Source organism: Melanaphis sacchari, unplaced genomic scaffold (assembly GCF_002803265.2).
Source record: "Melanaphis sacchari strain LSU unplaced genomic scaffold, SCAv2.0 Contig27_pilon_pilon, whole genome shotgun sequence".
NCBI lineage: Eukaryota > Metazoa > Arthropoda > Insecta > Hemiptera > Aphididae > Melanaphis > Melanaphis sacchari.
The window spans coordinates 1,628,925-1,649,609 of NW_020271152.1; the positions used below are offsets into that span (position 1 = coordinate 1,628,925).

General features: G+C 31.7%; 1 protein-coding gene across 1 annotated transcript in view; it reads right to left on the minus strand.

The window, feature by feature from the left end:
* The window catches only part of LOC112595541 (nuclear hormone receptor FTZ-F1), a 63,087-nt gene that overhangs the window by 25,773 nt on the left and 16,629 nt on the right, over positions 1 to 20,685 (minus strand). Inside the window, exons 2-4 of the mRNA XM_025340788.1 lie at positions 19,955 to 20,011; positions 19,606 to 19,662; positions 3,882 to 4,268 (exon numbers count right to left, since the gene is read on the minus strand). Of these exons, the coding sequence (XP_025196573.1) occupies positions 3,882 to 4,268; positions 19,606 to 19,662; positions 19,955 to 20,011 (501 nt within the window). The remainder of the gene's footprint in view (positions 1 to 3,881; positions 4,269 to 19,605; positions 19,663 to 19,954; positions 20,012 to 20,685) is intronic.

The following is a 20,685-nucleotide window of genomic DNA, read 5'->3' on the forward strand; positions in this document are numbered from 1 at the left end:
CGCGACTCGATTTTCGTTTTCGTTTGATTATTCGTTTGTTTTTCGTAAATATATATATATATATACACATAATAATATCCAAACTCGCTTTCGCGCGGCAGATAACGCAAGAAACTAGGTAACCGCCGCCGTAATTGAAATATTCTCTCCCACCGTAGCCGCGACCGCCGCCGTAACGTTACGACGGATTATTAATGGTCCGTTAACGAGTCTATACGGCGAGCACGCGGGGGGGTTTTTTGCACAACTCCAACGGTGCCGCCGCCCGCGCGTGCGTATTTCAGAAACCTTTTTTCTATCGAAAAATAAAACACGTGCCTATTTCGTTACGATATGCTCACTGCGCTCGGCAACCCCCCCGGACACAACAATATAACACACGGTATCGGGTGTACAAGCGACTCGGCGTGCAATAACACCCAAGACACCTGAAGAATTTATCACCACCCGCCCGTCCGACACACAAATCGTACGCGCACGGAGGCGACACGCGCGAAACGAAAGATACGTGTACGTAGGTACGTTATACGACATAATATTGTAAAATAATATAATATCGTTGGGAAATCGATACGCGTATCGTTTTATTGTTACTTATATTTATTATATTGTTCACACCGTACGTCGTGTACAGTGTTTGGGGAGAGAAATTTGCCACCCACGCATCGGGCCCGATGTTTTTGGCCGTGTACGTTACACAACAGGCACACACCACCGCGTCGATGACGATATCGTCGTGTTTTTCGTGTATCCGGTGACGGCGGGATGAAAAATAAATAAACGTGGAATGCGGTGTTTCGTACGAATCGATGTGATTTGTGATTAGCCAATTTTCAGATTGCACGCAACAATCGCTACGAAACAATCGACAGTGCGTATTACGCGGAACAGGATTTCCGAACGCGATTATCAGCAGCACATAGCGGCCCCGGCGGTTAAAAGAACGGAAGTTCGACGCGTAAATTTCAATAGAATAACAGATTGAACGCGCGCGCACACACGCGCGCGAGCGACAGCGTCACAAACGTACGTCGTACAGAATACACCTCGATGTCTATCTATATATACATATGATACTCTGGTGCAGTACAGCGGGAAATTAGGTTAATTTTCATGCCAAAACCAATTATTATTATTATTATTATTACTGATAATAATATTATTATATATATTAAATATAGCCACTACTGGTGTATGTACGACAACTGTTGTATCATTTCATAACATCTAAACCATAAAAATACGCCACAATTTTTATCGTTATTCAATGGTCACATTTCTCCCTTCCACCACTAAACCACCCGATACACGTATAGTACATAATGTAGTACCTATACGACATCGAAAATCAAAGGATATTAGTATTATTATTATTATTATTACTTTAATACGTAGCGTGTACATGCATGCCGAATATATTATATATGATATGGACATATACAATAATAATAATAATAATATAATACGTTATACAATTTTAACTTTTTTTTTATTCTTGAAAAAAAAACCGAAGGACTGAATAGATTATAAATACAAAACGCAATATATCGTCGTTTTTATATATGTATTTCTATTATGTATTTGATATTCTACCGGTGGGACGAATCGCCTTGTAATAGAATAGCAGAAATAATAATAATAGTAATAATAATAAACTGTATGATGTCATGGAAGAATGGTGGAAAGCAATGTAGGTAGGGGGACGCTGAGAAAATCTTGACGATCTTGACACGGATTCGGTCTGTGGAACAGAAAACCCGAGTTTTTTTATCATTATTATCTTTACGTGTATATATTCCCTATAATACGAGTTACAAAATAGTAAATGTGTTTTTTACAACTTGTTACAAAAATCTTATAAGCAAGTTTTTTTTTTAATATTATTTACAAACATTAAAACACAACGTAGGTACCTCCTATAGGTACCTACTATCTTATCATATTTGAATATCACGATTTTATTTGTCTTTTTATTATGAATCAATTTTAATATGCACTATAATGTATTATATACATTTATAAACTATTGAATTTATCTAACGTGGTATCATATCAAAATTATGCGGTTTCCTGACAATTATAATGTATACATTTTATTACTAACATGAGTTATTATACTGCCATTATCGTTAGCTGAAATACTAATTATTTAACACAATACATTACAACAAATGATACAAAATACGTTAATTGTAGTTTATTGACTGTCAGATGAAAATATTATATGATTGAAATTTTTTTCCCAACGTGCAATAGATAATTTCAATAATTTACGTTGAAACGATGTACTAGGATAACGTAAATAAGTGAAACGCGGAGGCGAGTAAGGATACTGGAAATTTTAAAATAACGATAGTATAATGCGACCAAACATAGGAACAAACTTTTATCGTACCTAGGAAAATTGAAATCAAAACTTTATGATTGCAGAGTGATTACTATTTTGGAAAATCATGTATAGGATTATAATATATGATTCTCTAAAAGATCAGAGATTCTATAATTTCTATACACTATTTGTATATCATAAAATATATGTGTATACTGTATGGGAATCGTTCCCTCCTGTTGCGCAATAAATGGAATATGATTTCAATAGTAGACAAAATTAACACCACGGGTTACCCGTCAAAAAAATCAATATCACTAAATATATTATTATGGTAATATAACCATGCATAAACAAAGACTCGAAAATTGTATAAAACAACAACTTACATGTGGGTCTATTAAAATATTTGGAAAATTAAAACAAAGCGTTCAACCTCGAAACTCTGGAACCTTATTCATAATATAATGCGATACTGACTTTGATGGTTAATAATACCTGGGTTCAAAAAAGTCAAAAATACGGGTTATCAAAGTTGTACTTTTGATTGTTTTTTTTCCTGTATGCGCGGTTGGAAATTCACAGTAATACTACGTGACCCGCATTTCTTCAAAACACGATTATTAAACGCAAATGCTTAAATTAATTAATTTTAAAAATAAATACAAATAATAACGAATCAATCAATCCGAATTTAATCTGCACACCGGGATAATTGAAAAAAAAAGCTTTCCGATTCAATATTCAAACGCAAATCCCAGTTCGTCGAACAGAAATTGCGAACACGGTCTAGTATGTTACAAACGATATTATTGCTACGCATTATAAAAGTAATAAAATAGTATAGGAGTGTTGTATCGCACACACATACGTTTTTCAAACTCGGGAGAGAAGCATTTAATTAAAATAATTGGGCGGATGATCCAAAATTGTATACTTGCGCTGCTGTTTACTGTTTACGTTCGGCAAACGTGGACAAATCCCTCGTAAAATTTATTAAAGCTGTTTTACGCATATCAACATATCGCCCGGTGACTATAATACAACAAACTATTACAACTACCTACATAATAATAGGTAATACAAGCTGCGCAATTTGAGAATTTTAACACAAGGCGTTTTGTTTTAGTACATTGAAATACATGTCAAATGCGATTTTCGGACGTATTCTTAATCATTTTGGACATAGCAGATGGCGGCGGTTATTGATTATATTAGTCTTAAATATTTGATCAAACGATAAATGTACAAAAATACTTCAACCCAAATAATAATATTAAAGCTCTTCCAACGAACAAGTACCTAGATATACATAATCATGGTAAATGCAGTGTTTTTGATGTTTAATTACTTTGTGAATTTATACGACTGCCGTTTAAGTTTTCGGCGTTGAAATAATGGTAAACAATTTTAAAGAGCACGGATTTTACGCAAACGCGTGTAAATGTATATATAATTATGCACAGAGGTACTCGAAACAGACCGGTGGAGTGTATAGGCGTATTTAAATAGTGATAATAATAAAAAATAATAGTATCAAAAAGACACTAACCTTCTAGTTTCATGCCGACTTCGAGACATTTCTGGAACCGACAGAACGGACACCGCTTCCTTTGGGTCTTGTCGATGTGACACGACCGCTCAGCCACGCACGTGTACACTTTTTTGTTTTGCACGGTCCGCTTGAAAAAGCCTTTGCACGACTCACACGTGAGCAGACCGTAATGGTAACCGGACACCTTGTCACCGCACACGGGACACAGTTCCTCGATGCCTTCCTTGGTGTCAGGAAGCTCGGAACCCGTGGCCGACGGGTTGACGGCGGCCGTGGCCGCGGACACGGGAGTACCGCCGCCGTTTCCGCCGACGGCCACGTACTGCTGGAGGCCGTCCATGGAACCGGACACGCCGCCACCTCCTCCTCCGCCGCCGTTTCCACCTGCAGAACCGAACAAATACGCTGTATCCACATTACCCAGCTGATAACAGCCCTGGTTACTGCCACCCATCATCGAGTACGCGGTGGCCGCGCTGGACGAGGGAGTTTGGTGCTGGGGCGGCATGTATTGGTACAGGGGCGGCGATGAGGCGGGCGGCTGGTACAGCGAATCGTCACCGCCATCGTCGCCGGACGCCTGTGGCGGGCTGAGCCCGAAATGGGACAGATAACTGGCAGAATGATCCATGCCGGCTGCTAACATATGACGAACGTACGGGGCGTCCCGGAGGGGCACCCACAAGACACGCGGATCGCACTTTTTGTCACGAATAGGGGCTGCTCGAGAGCATATTTTACTAATGTACTATATTTGGGTTCTGTGCGGCGTGGTGGTAGGTACGGGGTGGTAGGGCGCGAAAATCACCCTACAGCACCCGAAAAAAAAGCGCTGTGGCGGGTTTGTCGTTACGACGACGGCCGTTGCGCTGGAATGTCGTCGCTGTAATTGCTGGCCGCGCGAAGACACGGGGGGACGGCTAGCTGTCGGCTTTCGTCATGTCTATGGCTATTGCACTGCAGGTTGGCGAGACTCGTTTGCACAACAACGCGCCCGGCCCGATTTCGTCACTGAGACTGAATCGGGCGACGACGGCTATACGACGGCGACGACGACGAAACGCAATCGTTGCGCGGCTCGCCGCACACACACACACACGCACACACACACACGAGTGCGCGCGCGCTACACGAACACACAACACACGAGCGCGCGCTACACGCTACACGCACCGGGACCGGTGGGGGACCGACACACTACTGGCGCGCGCGGACACTGTACGACGGCGACAACGGCGGTGACCAAACACGAATTCCGAAAAATTATTGTAGTAATAAGTTAACGGCTTTTTATTATTATAATTATTATTATGAAAATTAAATAAACGAATTTTTTTTTCCGATTTATATTATATCCGTAAAATATACGCACCAACTCGAAATTTATAAATATATAAAAAAAAATAAATATTTTAAGAGTAAAATAAAACGATACGATTTTCGAAAAAAAAAAATTTTTACAAGTACCGCGGGACGAAGTATTTTATTTTACAACGGATCGAGCGCGCTCGACGAACACATGTACGAAACTTCGCGGCAGAGTCAGGTTAGCCGTGGCCGTAAGATCGGATACCACACACACAGACACACTGACACGGACGGCACGACGAAACGGCTGAAACAAGTGAAAGTGACGGGGCCGGCCCGAGGTGGGGGCAAACGCGTAATGGCTGTGGCGGCGGCGGTGGCGATGGTAGCGGCGGTGGCGGCGGCGGCGGAGAAGGCGGCGGCGACGCGGTCGTATAGTCGGAGAGACGGGGCGGCATGGGGGGGATCTCAATGACCTACTTTCAGTTCTGTATGTGTGTGTCCACAATGAGTCCGACACACGAAGCAAGGCGGGTTAGCGCGCGCGCACGTATGTGTGTGTTTGTGTGTGCGAGCGAGCGCGGGGAGTGTGTGTGTGTGTGTGTGTGTGTGTGTGCGTTCGAATACGCGCGCCAAGAGGGGTGGTGAACGAAGATACGCGCTCGTCTCTCCTCAAGGTTGCTTAAATAATTAACTAATATATTATTATATTATATATTTATATATTTGGAGGGAAAAAACGAGTTAATATTAAGTTAAAGTAATAATAATAAAAATAAAAAAAACCCGTAATTCACGCGTAATAGTTCTAGGTATTTTATAACTTTTAAATTTTAATATCGTAGTTATGTTCGTACGTATTGTATCGATCGCGGGATTTTGATTAACATGCTGTTTATTATTTATTTAATGTCCGAATTTTACATATTATCATAATAGGTAGGTGGTATACGGCGTAACTAAACGAAAATATTCTTAACACCAGTTAAAACCTCAAGAATAAACTGAAATCGTATGATTTTTTTAAACAGTTTAGACCCTATTATAAGCATAGCATAGTAGTACCTACTTTAATACTTCAATAGGATACTATACACTTTAATATAGTGTTCAAGATGGATGTGTTGTGTTTTTGTTCCGTCATCGCAATCAAATGTTTTTAAACTTTTAATATTTAATTGATTTGTTGATTGGTTCGTGCACATATACGTATAAAATACGAATATTTCGATGTATTGGTTTTACAATAAAAATTATGCATATTTTGCCAATATAAATTCCAATATGTGGCAACCGTCCGATAATTTAATTGTTAATTAAACTTTATGCAAATGATGCATAATCTCGAGTATTACAGAAAATCTTTATCCTATATGAGGACAGATTTTCTATGTTAAACCTAACTGACGTGAAACGTGTTCTATTATAATAATGATTTTGGGAAGTGTATCTTATTAGTTATAACTTTAGAAGACTGTAATAATAATATAATCGATTGACCAAAATACGAAAACGCTAAATGGTACGTAAATTATATTTGAAATAAAAAGATTGAAAACTGGTTGTAAACATTAAATATAATACCTACACAACTAGGTACAATCATTAAATTACTTAATAAAAAAAAAGGTTAATTAATATTACTGCAGACAGGATTATTGTATGAATTGTGATTACATAGGTTTCATATCAGTATAATTTTAAAACTCGTTTTAATTAAGCTAATTTAATTTATATTATTATGTCACAAGAACATAATAGTAAATAATAATATTGAATTTAAAAATATTTAAAAATTAAACTACTTATTTAAAATATAGGTATAATATAAATGGATAAAAAAAATAATGATTTAAACGACAATATTATATAAAACACCAAATCGTATTATCAAATGAAATTTAACAATGATAACCAAAATACAAAAAAATACAAAAAAAAGTAGAGACGGGACCAGGTGTGATATTATCGATCATTATTTCAATGTATTAATTGTAACAAAACATCATCAAAATATTGTCATGCCCACTTCCGTCGTATATTTAAAGTTTTTCTTGTTGTCACCCCACTGACCCAATTCCCAAGGGAAAAGAGAATCATCTCATCAGACCCTTAACGAATATACATACTAAGTGTATAGAAAAAATTAAGTTCGCTTTGGTTTTTTTTAATTTGTTCTACACTCCAGGAGATTATACCTACTGATTTTTTTGCTATTCATAAACGTCTCAAGTGTTTTTTTACACGCCCCTAAATATATACACGCATGCAGCGGAGTCACCTGATACTGTCGACAGGTGCAAGGGTTATTAGAATAAATCCATTCAACAGTATTTAATATTTCCCCTAAACAGCTATAAGGTTTACAATAATAAAAATATATATTTAAAAAAAACTGTTTTTAAAATAATTATGTAAACGTGACCTATTTCCCACACAATTTTTAAACTAACCAATATATTATAATTAGGATTCTTTAATAACCATATGCACACAATCTAAAAATATGCGTACAAATATATATTTATATTTATGTGGCGTGGTATGTTGAATATACTCGACGACCGAGCATATAGATCAAAATACAATATTAATAATACGCGTAATACGCAAACTCAATTGTTTTCATTTCGAACAAATATACAACTAAATAAAAATGTCAAGTGCCGAGTTTAGATCTATTCAGCTTCTGTACAATTATATATTATACGATATATGGATTATGGTATATACTATATAGTGCCCTACTGACCTACATAATCGAGTGTGCTCTCGTTTTCTTATCAGTCGTCAGGGGAAAAACAAAATACATACAAATATATTTGCACATGTAACTTGAACAAAATCGATAAAAATTCTTTTTATGGACGTGTTATTAATTAGACGAATAAATGACGAATAATTGGCAAAACATATTATAATACAAGCTAATATGATTAGATATAATAATTGTTTAGGCACGTTAACGTAGGTTACTATATACGTACGTCAATAATATTATATTATATTGCTTAACACAGAAGTGATTAATTATTGTAAAAATGAAAACATATGAATTATTTACAATTCATGTTCAACTATAATATGTTCTCAGTTTATCTGCGTGATAAATGCATGATTAAATTTAAATTCCATTAAAATGTCAATCAACATTAATTTATGTGAATAAAATAAATTTCTTCGATTAATTATTAGGTATAATGGTGTCGTTCATTTAAAATTGTCATTAAAAATGTCTGAAATTTGAATTTTTAATAACTCAAGACACATTTTACAATCTCACCACTCCAAAACAATACCTAGATAGATACTATATAATATACCTAATAATGATGATTGATGACTAATATAATATTATTGTATATTAAAACGTTCAATAAAATACTGATAAAAAATCGGAATTTTATGTTATGACGTCAGAATGGGTTTAACTTAATTAAGTTAATTCTTTAAAGTGCACTTGGATACAAAAAAATTATCATAAAAACATTGTTTTATATTTTACTAATTCTATACCTATAGTAATATAAATTTCAAAACAAAAAACATTTAAATATTTTGAATTGTGAATTGCGTACAGACAGGTTAATAATATATATATATACATATATATATTTAAAAATCGTGTAAATGGATTCGCATTTGATGTCAAATCGAGGCATACTATTTTATTATTCATATGTGTCAAAGTAGAACGTATATAAGTAAAAACACTAGTATCGATTGTTATCGCCTTTTTTTTATTATTTGAGCTAGGACAAGCAGGTCCATAGTTCAATACATACACTGCAGAATACTTTGAAATACCATATTTATGTATCTGGGTTACTGACAATATCGTATATAATTATTACATTTAAGTAAATATACAAAGCATACACACACATATTATAAACATCATAATCAAATTGAAATCATAATACGAAATAACTATAATATTATGCTTTTGAACTTGTCACGTTTCTAAATTATTATTTGCCGACATAAACGACTAAATATTCGCGGGTTGTTTCTTTTCGTTAATGATAAACCACCAAATGTCATAATCGATATAGAAACCTAATAAGATAGTACAAGCGCATAAGGTCACTCTACAACATTAACACACAGTGATCACAGCAATCGTTTAATATGACATTTGAGGTTTCTGAGACGCGTTTCGCACACATATTACAAATTATACGAACTATTAAACATTTTACTATTATACAATATACACGACTACGTGTGTAGACGGAATATAATACAATATATGATTGTACTGTTTTAAAGATTCATATTTTTTTAGATCACAATATCATATTTGCCGTAATTCATTTTAATTTTGGAAGAGAAAAAATTTCGCGTGGGATTTGACCTTAATAAAAAGTATGAAATAAAAAAAATCGGCCAACCAGCATCAACGCAATTACATACGATATACATCGTATATCATATACTAGCTAGAGCAAGCGTCTACGGGGTACGACCGAAATTTCAAAATACAATATTTTTTTCATTCTCGTATATTGCCGCGGTTATTTAGCGAGAAGGACGAGAGGGTATATAAGTTTACATACATAATAATATATAGACGTCAAAACAGCGCAAGAGTATCAAAACACTGGTATTATAGCATAGCGGTTGATCCGCAGACGATACGCGAGACGTTCAAACCCCCCTAAACTTTTACAATCGACTAATATCCAGCATGATATAATATTATATAGACACGACAATTTTACTCGAAAACCTATACGACTCGAGCCACATATTATACGTCATAACGTACGAATGTGTTCTACTGTTACAGATATCGCCGCAAATAAAAAATTATGTCATACCGACTGAGATAAAGTGCCCGTGTCGCGGGCGGCAATGGAGAGTCTTATGTGTCTCGTCAAATATATTTTAATAACAAATGGTGACGATAACGTACAAATATAATATTATGCGTACACACGACACGCGGGCGGCGCGTATTACCATTCCATTCGGCGGGATTGAACGTAATAATTGAATTGTTGTATACGTTTAAAAAATGTTTAAATAGCGTCGTGCGCTCGCGCGCCGGCCCAAATAATAACCACGTCGCGAGTAGGTACACACACACACACACACACACTCGTACGAGAATATCGTACGTTATTATAATATCAATAATAGATTCTACATAATATTATTATGTAGTATGTACGCGAACGACAAAGGGATTGGGCAGAACGCTGCTTTGTGCGGTGCGTGGTGGTACGTCGACGCGGCGGCGGCGGCGGCGTTGAACGGCGGAGGGACTAAGCCCATTGTATAATACAATATTATATTATTGCTGTACAACACATAATATAATTTAGTACACACGCACACACACACAATAAACACACAAGCGCGCGCGCGAGCGGTTAATAATTATGTACGACGTACCACATGGACGTGTGTGTGCGCGCGTTTATTACGTATGTTGGTGAATAATAGTGATGTGTATTGTATTTTATTATAATATTATACGCGTAATCTATATGCCGAGACCGGCGCCGCCGCCGAAAATCCAAGATATTGGCCAGGGATAATCAACAGTGATATCGGTGTATATCGTAATAAAGCTCGTACCACATTATTATGTACATAATAATAATAATATTAATAATATGTGTACACACACACTCTCACACACACACACATACACATAATAGCAGGCGTTATGGGCCGCAACGTTAACGCAGTTGTGCTGGGCACGTGAACGGAACGACCGGCGCGATGCGCCTGCGCGCCGCCGCCGCCAAACCGCGATACGACCTACTTACGTAATCGCAACACTTGCACTTGAGCCAGTTACGTCTCCGTGACGGTGGCAGGTTGTGTCAGTGGCGACCTCCGTCCCGCCATCGACACCGCCACAGCAGCAGCAGCAGCCGCCGCCAACCCCACCCCGCCGCACCGACACCGACGGTAGCAATTTTTCTCTCGATGCGAAATTTCGCGGGCCCGCGTATAAATAAATGCGCCGGACAAAACGGTTTTGGATAAAAAACATCGGGAAAATGAATAATCATTACACCGAAATTCACGATAAAAAATTACGCGTTGATTTAGTCCCTGGACTTCGTAGTGCAATATAATATTTACCTTGTCCGATATGTACGTAACTATTAGAGAAATAACAATAACTGTACTACTGTGTAAATAATAATTAACAGTATACATAATACGAGGTACTATAGCATACCATAGTACTATAATAGAACACGCACACGCCATAATAAGGGTCGGCAACTAAGTTCTATGACGGTACAGAAAATTTGGAAAAAAATTTTCGAGGGCCAGTAAAAACTTAAATATTAGTTAATAATTATAGTGTAATACTGTGATCGTAACTATATTATTGTAAACAGCGATAAACGATGAACACCATCGCAATCTCCAAATACATCAAAATATATATATATATATATATAGGTATTGTGTGTAGAAAACCAGCATTAAAAAAATATTTTTTTACTGTCTAATTATTTTTCCTCCACAGACTGGATTTGACCCGCGGGCTGCCTATTGCCGCCTCCCCCAAGCTATAGGTTTGAGGATTACCTATATCTGTTTTATAAAAAAAAAATAGATGTCCCAAATACAAATATTGATGTGACTAACATACTGTTGGTGGTCGTATTACATTATAATTTATATATATATATATTAACACCTATACTATTGTCTACTTTAATAATACTTCCATGCCGTGCGATTTATATTATTACAAAAAGGTATGCTACTATTAGTCATTTTCCCGGGATAATTATTGCTATAGATAATATTGCAGTATTATCGTATTATCAATAGCGAGAAAAACATAGTCCGACGAAATAACGTACCCACCACCGTTTTGCTGCGAATCATTGAGCGGAAAATTATATCGAAAACAAAAATTACTCACTGAAATTTATTATGAAATATCATTTTCGATTTTCGTACACCTACGGACACACACTTTTTTTTATTTTGCAAAATTATGATTTCACAAATAAATAATGCTTAAGGTACCTAGGTAGTGATAAATTAATATTTACATTAAAATTCAAAGTAAATTATAAGGGTTATATATTATTATTTATATTAAACAAAAATTGGCTAAACAAATAAATCATAACGTTCTCAGTAACTAGCTAGTAATTACTTTTTAAATTTTATATATTTCAGATGTAAATAGGCTTTTGTTATTTTTAAAGTAATTAATAATTATAATGAATTTATAGTCTATACACATAATATGTGTACACATAAATCTTGTGTAACAATATCACAAACTTATTTTTAAAGACATAATATTTTACAAGTTTCATAGATTATCTTCTGAATAACTAATAGATTTTATTTTCTAATATGGATTTTCTTCGAAACTAATAATAATCCATGCCGATTGATTTAAATTAAAAGTTGATGAAATTGCAGTTATACCTACGTTTATTTAGTATTTTTATTTTTTAGGTCACACATACACATTGCTGAATAAGTTTTCATTCAATTCAGTGAAAAATAATAGAACTGCCAAGAAGTTGTAGTCCTTGAGATAACTCCCCACCCTCTACACATATTAGAATCGTAGAAAATCGTCACGGATTGTAGTGCACGATAATTATTTTCCCGATTGTCTATGAATTTTACAATATAGACTGCGTAGAACAACGATATCGGACAAATATATAAATATTTATTTAAAAATTGGCACTCGTTTTATTATATAAAAAAAAAAAAAAAAATACAAACATAAATAAAACCGAAAGTTATTTTCACTTTTTCATGTGACAATAAGTGCCCGTCGGGGGTGCGACAACGACCTTGTCGAAACCCTAAATTCAATTGTTTGTCATTTTTCCCTTTCACGGGCTTGAAATTGGCTATAAAACATATTTACACAAAACAACATCCCTGCAGAGACATTATGAACGTTGCATAGGTGAAGGTATATATCGAAGTATCTATTGTAACGAGTTTGTTTTTATTTTTGGTCATATAATAATCCCCAAAGAATTGTTATAATAACATATATAATAAACATGTAAACACAGCCACACGAGTCTTCTGTTGATTCTCAAAACAACCGTGCTCTTTTGTTAGTTGGTCAAGGTTTCCAAAAGAGGGTGAAATTCACAATTATTAACGCTTAAATATGATTAAAAGTGTAGCCAATATCAGGTTATTTGTTATCATGTAAGATCTCAAAACGTTTTATACATAATAAAATTATATTTTATATTATTTTTTTTTTTTTTTTTAATGTAATCTACCGAATACTTGCAAACATTTTTTTAAAAATTTTAATTTAAACTAATACTACTGCAGTTACATAACGTTAAATGGTGATTTAATTTGAAAATGTATTTTACCTAAATATTTACATAATAAATATGAATCAGTACAAACAGTTAAAATAAAACATGAGAAATTAATATTATTACTGAAAATATTTATATTTCAGTATATAAATAGATATATTGTAGAATATATACATTAGTAATGGCACTTAATGAAATTATATGACCAATGTGTTATAGTTTCTATGTTTTATGCTATACGTTTACAAAATAATTTTTGATTTCAATCAGATTTTGAATCAACGATGGTTTGCATTATAGTAGAGGGGAACCGGTTCATCAAAGCTCTATGGACCGTATCGTTAAGTTGTCCTTGACACGGTTCTGTTGGATAGATTTTAAAAAAAATACAAGCCCTCTCTCTTCTATACGTATCAAGTGATACCAGTAGGTTTTCATCATACACATAATATTTAATATAACTCGTATAATATTAATTACGTACAAACAAAAACCTCCCAGACGCTTTTAAATACCTCGTATCATTCAATTATGATATTATCCAAATCCAAATTATATGAAACTTCTTATTTTAAATTTCTATTTTTAAGGTTTTTTTTTTAAATACGTATATTTAATTATATTTAAAAATAAAATTAATCGATAAATCTAAATATATAATATAGATTTAAATTAATTTTAATTAGTTATAAATGTATTTAAAATATTTTATAGAACTAAATAATTAATATAAATTGAATAATTTATAAAATTCGCTTTATTAAATCTAATACTTAAAATGTTTATTTACCATTTTTTTTTTTTTTTTTTTTTTATAATAATTTACGATTCTATGACAAAATTGAATATTTTTAAAATTTTAGTTTTGAACGTCATTGTATGCAATTCAAAAATCTATTATATTTAATTACAATTAAATTTAATTATAATTACATTATAAAATGTTATTATAATTAAATTATTTATGATAAAATTAGTTTCTTAAATATTGATATCTAATAATTATAAAATATTCAGATTACGATTTTAAAACTTAAATTATATTGATAAAAACAATTTATATAAAAACACATATTTAAAGAAATAAATACAATTATTTAATGAAAACAGTATACGGTTGTTAGTTGTTTTGTTACACACTTTATTTTTCTACAAACGGCGTTGTGTATAGGCACAGTAATTTGCACCGCAATCCATGAAGCAAGTTCGCAAATAACCATTGCCCCTTCATCCGGAGACATTGCAATTACTTAATAGCTATGAAGCGTTCACAATAGATTGTATATTGTCAAATTAATGTAAATAAAATAATTACATTACAATAGAAATATTAATATGAACTAAAAGAAGTTTATTTAAAAGTGAAAGTGTACTAAACATAAGTGTGGAATCTGGTTAAACCAAAGAACAAGAATTCTAAACATTGGTGCCTGGACAATTAGTAATTTACCTAAAAATATAACAACACGAGCCAGCCAATGAGATTCAACTTCTGACGAAAAGTTTCGGTCTATGATTTTTTTTCAGTTTAGGAGGCAATAACCTTTTGGACGTACACGTGTGAAAGTATGATAGTTGTAAGCCTACATAGTGTATGCGTGAGGAACGCCTATAAGACGATATAATAGTAGTTAACGTGTGTAGCTACTACTAGCTAACTAACTTGCTAGATACATAAAAATGAATTTCATAATATTCAAAAGCACTAAATACTCTAAAATATATTCAATTTAAGTACTAATGAAAAATAAAAAGGGCACTTTCTTACTAAAGTATTCACATTTTATGAAGAGTATAATTAAAAAATCTCTTAAATTAACCTATTTTACTAGATGATAAAGTAACAAATTACTTATGTATCTACACTAAATACAAAACATTGACCACAAATACATAAGTAAAAACGATGATTGATAAAATTATCTATAAACAAATATAAGAACTTATCACAATCATTAAATATAATACTTTATGTATTTTATAACAAAATTAAAACAGTCTAAATGTAGAAGAAAATGCATCAACAAATCTACTAGTTTATATATTAATAGGATTCCGATGATTTCCAAAAATTATTACTCTTTAATGGATTTTATTATTTTTGTTTAAACTTATTGTTTCAAGTTTTTGGGAACCCCTATACTCATAGAATTCCTGAACCGGAGCAATCGTCTTCAACGGCTAAGGTTATTACCCGTGACCAAAAAAATTGAACATATACTTTTTTCCCTACCTTCATCTATATATTCATGTCCCTTTTATCGGCCGACATCATCAGTCTTCATTGTTAGAGTTCCGTCAGAAAGCCGAAGTGCTTTCTTTCTTTCTTTCATTCTCACACGGGTCAACCAACCCCGGGGATTCTTCAGGTAATTATTATCCGTGTGTATCCACCATTCGACCGGCCGTTATAATATTATGGTCGACTTGCCACTGGGAATAGTAATGACTCTGCGGTTGTAGATGAGATTTAATGACACTGGATTTAACACCGCCTCCTTTTTTACCATCGAAATTGGAAAGAGTGATAATAAAAAAAATATATATACATATTCTAAATTGAAACTTGTATCTAAATAATAGAATAATAAAACCATTTGAAATAAGTGGTTCATGGTAAACACAACTATACAAAATTTGATTGATTTCGTTAAGACTTTAGTATCTACTAAAACACGCATATAAATATAATAGTAATATACTATCTGAATTTAAACAATACCACTACATTAAATAAAATTGACTTCAATTTTTTTGTTTTTAAATGAAAAATCTCTTTGCTGTCAAGTAGGATTAATAATATTTTTTAAAACATTATTTATTTAACTTTAAAAACTTATAAAAAAAAAAATTTTCTATATTCATTTTAACTGTGATTCATGTAACGTAACAAACTCATTATTTCAACAAAAAAAAAAAATATTAACGTTTTTAAATATATTTTTTATTATTTTTTATTGCTGTCATTTTTAATCACTTATTCCAAAATAATATATTTTTAGAGCACTTCGATATGAAAATATTATGCAAAAGAATTTTGAACGAATAGAGATGAATAAAAGTAATAAAACGCAGTTATAGAGAGGTATTCAAAAAAATGTTAATCCAATATTTTACCCAACTAAACTTTAAATACTTATAAGTTATAAATTATAACTAATGTAAGCCACTAGTCCAAAATTTAATTTTAATAGATCGAAATACTCCAAATATTATTGTTCTACGGAATATAAAATTAAAAACGTAAGCTGTTAAATATGATATATGACTTCAAATAAACTATTTTTTTTTTTTTTTAATTTACAATAAAAATATATAAATATATAAATATATATATTAAGGAAGTTTGTATTAAGTTTTTAAGGATTTTTACTAGTTACCGAACAAAATATTCATAAATATTTATCGAAAAGTACTAAGAAAATTTCAAATCTGTCAATGGAAAAAATAGAAAATTTTTTGAAAATAATATCATGTTTAAAAACTGAAACAAAATATTATTTTTGTGAAAATTGTAACATCTAGGTATTAGATGTAATTTTTTTTTAATAATAATATACAACAAAAAAGGAATCTATTACAGTTTTTCTTTATTTTTTTTTTAGTTTACCCTGATTATTTTTAAATTACTATTTCTTTTTATCCGAAAATACCAATCAAATCTAATTTAGTATCAGTAACTACCCTTAAAATTAAAGAGTGATGCATTTTTACTGATTAAAAAAAATGATAAAACACAAAAAATTGAAAATCATTGTAAACCATAATGAAATCATCGATCCATCACGCAGAATCTAAAATATGTATATATTCACTTGATATAATCACTTATATTATTTAAAATCGTGTGGACAGGATGTCAAAATACAGTAAATGGATGTGAATCGTCACGCATTACTTATAACGACAAAAACCAGTGTTACATTGTTATTTTTTAAAACTACAAATAATAACTAAATTCGAAAAACTATTCTGAGCAACGTCTTGATTCACTATAAATAGTATTCAATTTTTCAAATATTAAGTGATCATAAAAAAGTTATTATAAATATACAATATGATTATGTTCATTAAATGGTATTTTAATAACTTTGAATTAAAATACTCGTATTTAAGATGAAACATTTTTTTTTAATTGGAAAAACTACAGAAACTGATTAAATAATAATTATTTTGCATATAAAACATATTTTGAACCTTATATATTTAATATCAGGAATATATTGTTTTTAATTTCAAAATAAAAAATGATAAAAATTGTTCAATAATTTGTTTGTATATTAATTTAAATGGTCCAACTGTTCAAATTATTTCAAATAGGAATAAATGTTTATAATTTATCATAAAAAATGTGTGCAATAATTATTTTTAAATTACCTATTTAAACATGTATTAATTGTGGATGGAAAATGTAAATAATATAAATTCATAAAGTTTAATTTAAATATAAATTATTATAAATATGTTTCTTACTCGTGTAAAGATTTTTAAATTATTTGTGGGAAAAAAGCATACCTAGCTTACCTTAAGGATTATTAAGAGAACATTTTAAGATTAAGTAAAAGAAAAAAGTGAAAAAATATGTAACACATTACATTATTAATTACGAGTTTAAATTAAATTCAAACATAAAACTTTTGTGATAAAAGTTAATATTAAATATTATTTATAGTACACGACACAAAGAATAAAATTTTAAAATTTGTTGGGATTAGAACAAATATTTTAATTGAATAAAATTTAGGTTTTAATTTATTTTATTTTATTTTAGTTCAATAATAAAGAATTTTCATACGTGAAAATATATATAAATACATCAATACCATCTAAAAATGAACTAAATAAAATAAAATATACTTTATAAACGCTAGCCTATATGTACACGAAGAATATAAACCTAAGTTATGGCTTTATTTGAAACATACTATTTGTATACACCAATACCATAGTATCGTTTAACATATACATCACAATTTATTACCAACGCTTGTCATTTAATAAGAGTATAAGACCATTTAGTTCAAGACTTGTCAACATAAAAATCCCCAAAAAGATAACCAGAAATTTACAAGGGTACTATTGACAAAACATTTTATTAAACTAACTCAACTAAAGGGATGCCGCCTAACGACGTTATTACGGTTGTCCGAATAACTGGAAGAAAAGATTTACTGTTTTATTGGGGCGGCGTCCTTGGTTAGCTACGTTTCTATCCAATCGTAACTTGCCCGAATATGTCGTACCAAAAATTTCGATTTTATTCTCCCTTTAACATGTAAATAATTTATAGTTAAATTACACGCCGAATTTCAGAACACAATACTTAACCTTTTTTTACGACCCCGTTTGACCCAAAGACCTATATATAAAACGAATATTTGAATTGTTATTGTTGCGTCAAGTGGTTTAGAGGTATTCGTAGCACGTGCTAAAGGATACTTAAATTGAAGATTTCAACAAGCAATAAAAGCGGTCAGATGAATAATACAATTACCATAGAAGTGTGTATAGATGTTATTAAAATAACAAAACAGCTTTATCCCTTAACCACTATATTATATTTTGAACAATAATTTATAAAGGTATTATTATTATTTTTATTATTCAGTAAGAGTGGACGGTGATATTTTACTTTTATCGCTCACGATTTTTGCAATTAATTTGGTGGTTACAAAAATAATGACACCAGAATTTACGTATCTTAGGACTGTCCAAAAATAGGTCTGAATTAGGTGAATCGGAGCGACCGTGACACTATTATACATTTGCGGGGGAAGTGGAGAGCAGAGGGCCCTTGCCGTCCTTGCTTGAGCACATCGTGGCGAATCGTTCAAAAGTAGGTCACTAGTCACAATGTTAGCGGCCCTGCTATAGCCTTGAGCTAATAACTGCACGCATTCATCCGCTGTCTGTGATTAGAATAATAATACACAGGCGGACAACAATCAATTAAAACAACGAAAACTGATTTCATAATAAATATAATTTACGATAATTTCAAATTCGTATGGTCAAAGGGAAAATACAGACTGCCCCAGCACACATGATTTCTCGGTAAGACAAATATAAGTTTAAATTAAAGCAACTGTAAACTATTTCAACACTATTACCTTCAATGAAATTGGGATCATCGTCGCTCAAATGACTCAAGTCCATGCACTTCGAATCTGAAAAAAAGTGAAACTAGAAATTATAAACTCACATTGTTTAAAGTCAATGTCATAGTCAGAACTATGTTTTTGTTTTTAGGATAGTGCACTTGTAATGGTTTTTGTTCTAACGATTGTATTCTCAGATAAATATAATTGTAAAATCACATTATGCTTAAAATATAGATTTAAACGATTAAAATTATGCAATTCTTAACGAATAAAACGGTAACAATAAAATGAATCATAAAACACTTAGTATTATAATTGTTACTAAATACATATTACATATATTAAAAATTCAAATTACCTTCAATGAATGTTTGATCATCTTCGTTCAAATTACTGAGGTCCATGCACTTTTGATCTGAAAAATATTCAATAACCCTATCGTCAATTAAAAAATATAATTACTAAAATGATATATGTAATATGTATACTCTTCATTAAAAATCATAAACTTTTTAAGTTTTTCAAAGCGTAAAGAAACAGCGGAATACATTATTTGTTTTCTCTCTCTGTCCCACTCGTAACATAGACAAAATGCGTTAACGCAGAATCATTTTTTTGATATTTTTGAGGATAGACATAACGATTTGCCTAAATATTGTCTCAAAACAGTTTTAAATATCACTTAAATTTATAATTTTTTTTTTTTTTTTTGAAAGTTGAATACTGAGTCAAATAATTATAAAATATAAAACTGATATATTAAGCCCTAAAAATTATTATCCTCTATAATTTTTATGATTTGTGATTTTACTTTTTACCCTATGATTACTCAAGTCATAAAAAATCATTTAAAAAAAAAAAACACAAATATTACGCTGACATCCTCATAAGTAAAATAAAATTATACAATTAACCCAAAATCTTATTATATTAATATATTGACATGTTAAATACAAATTAATACTATTACTATAATAAATAATATAATCCGTAAGCAATATACCTAACCTACCATGAATATAAAATGTCATATTTACAAACATTTAAATTGCTCAAATATATTTTTAAATTATGCTCATTTAACAACAG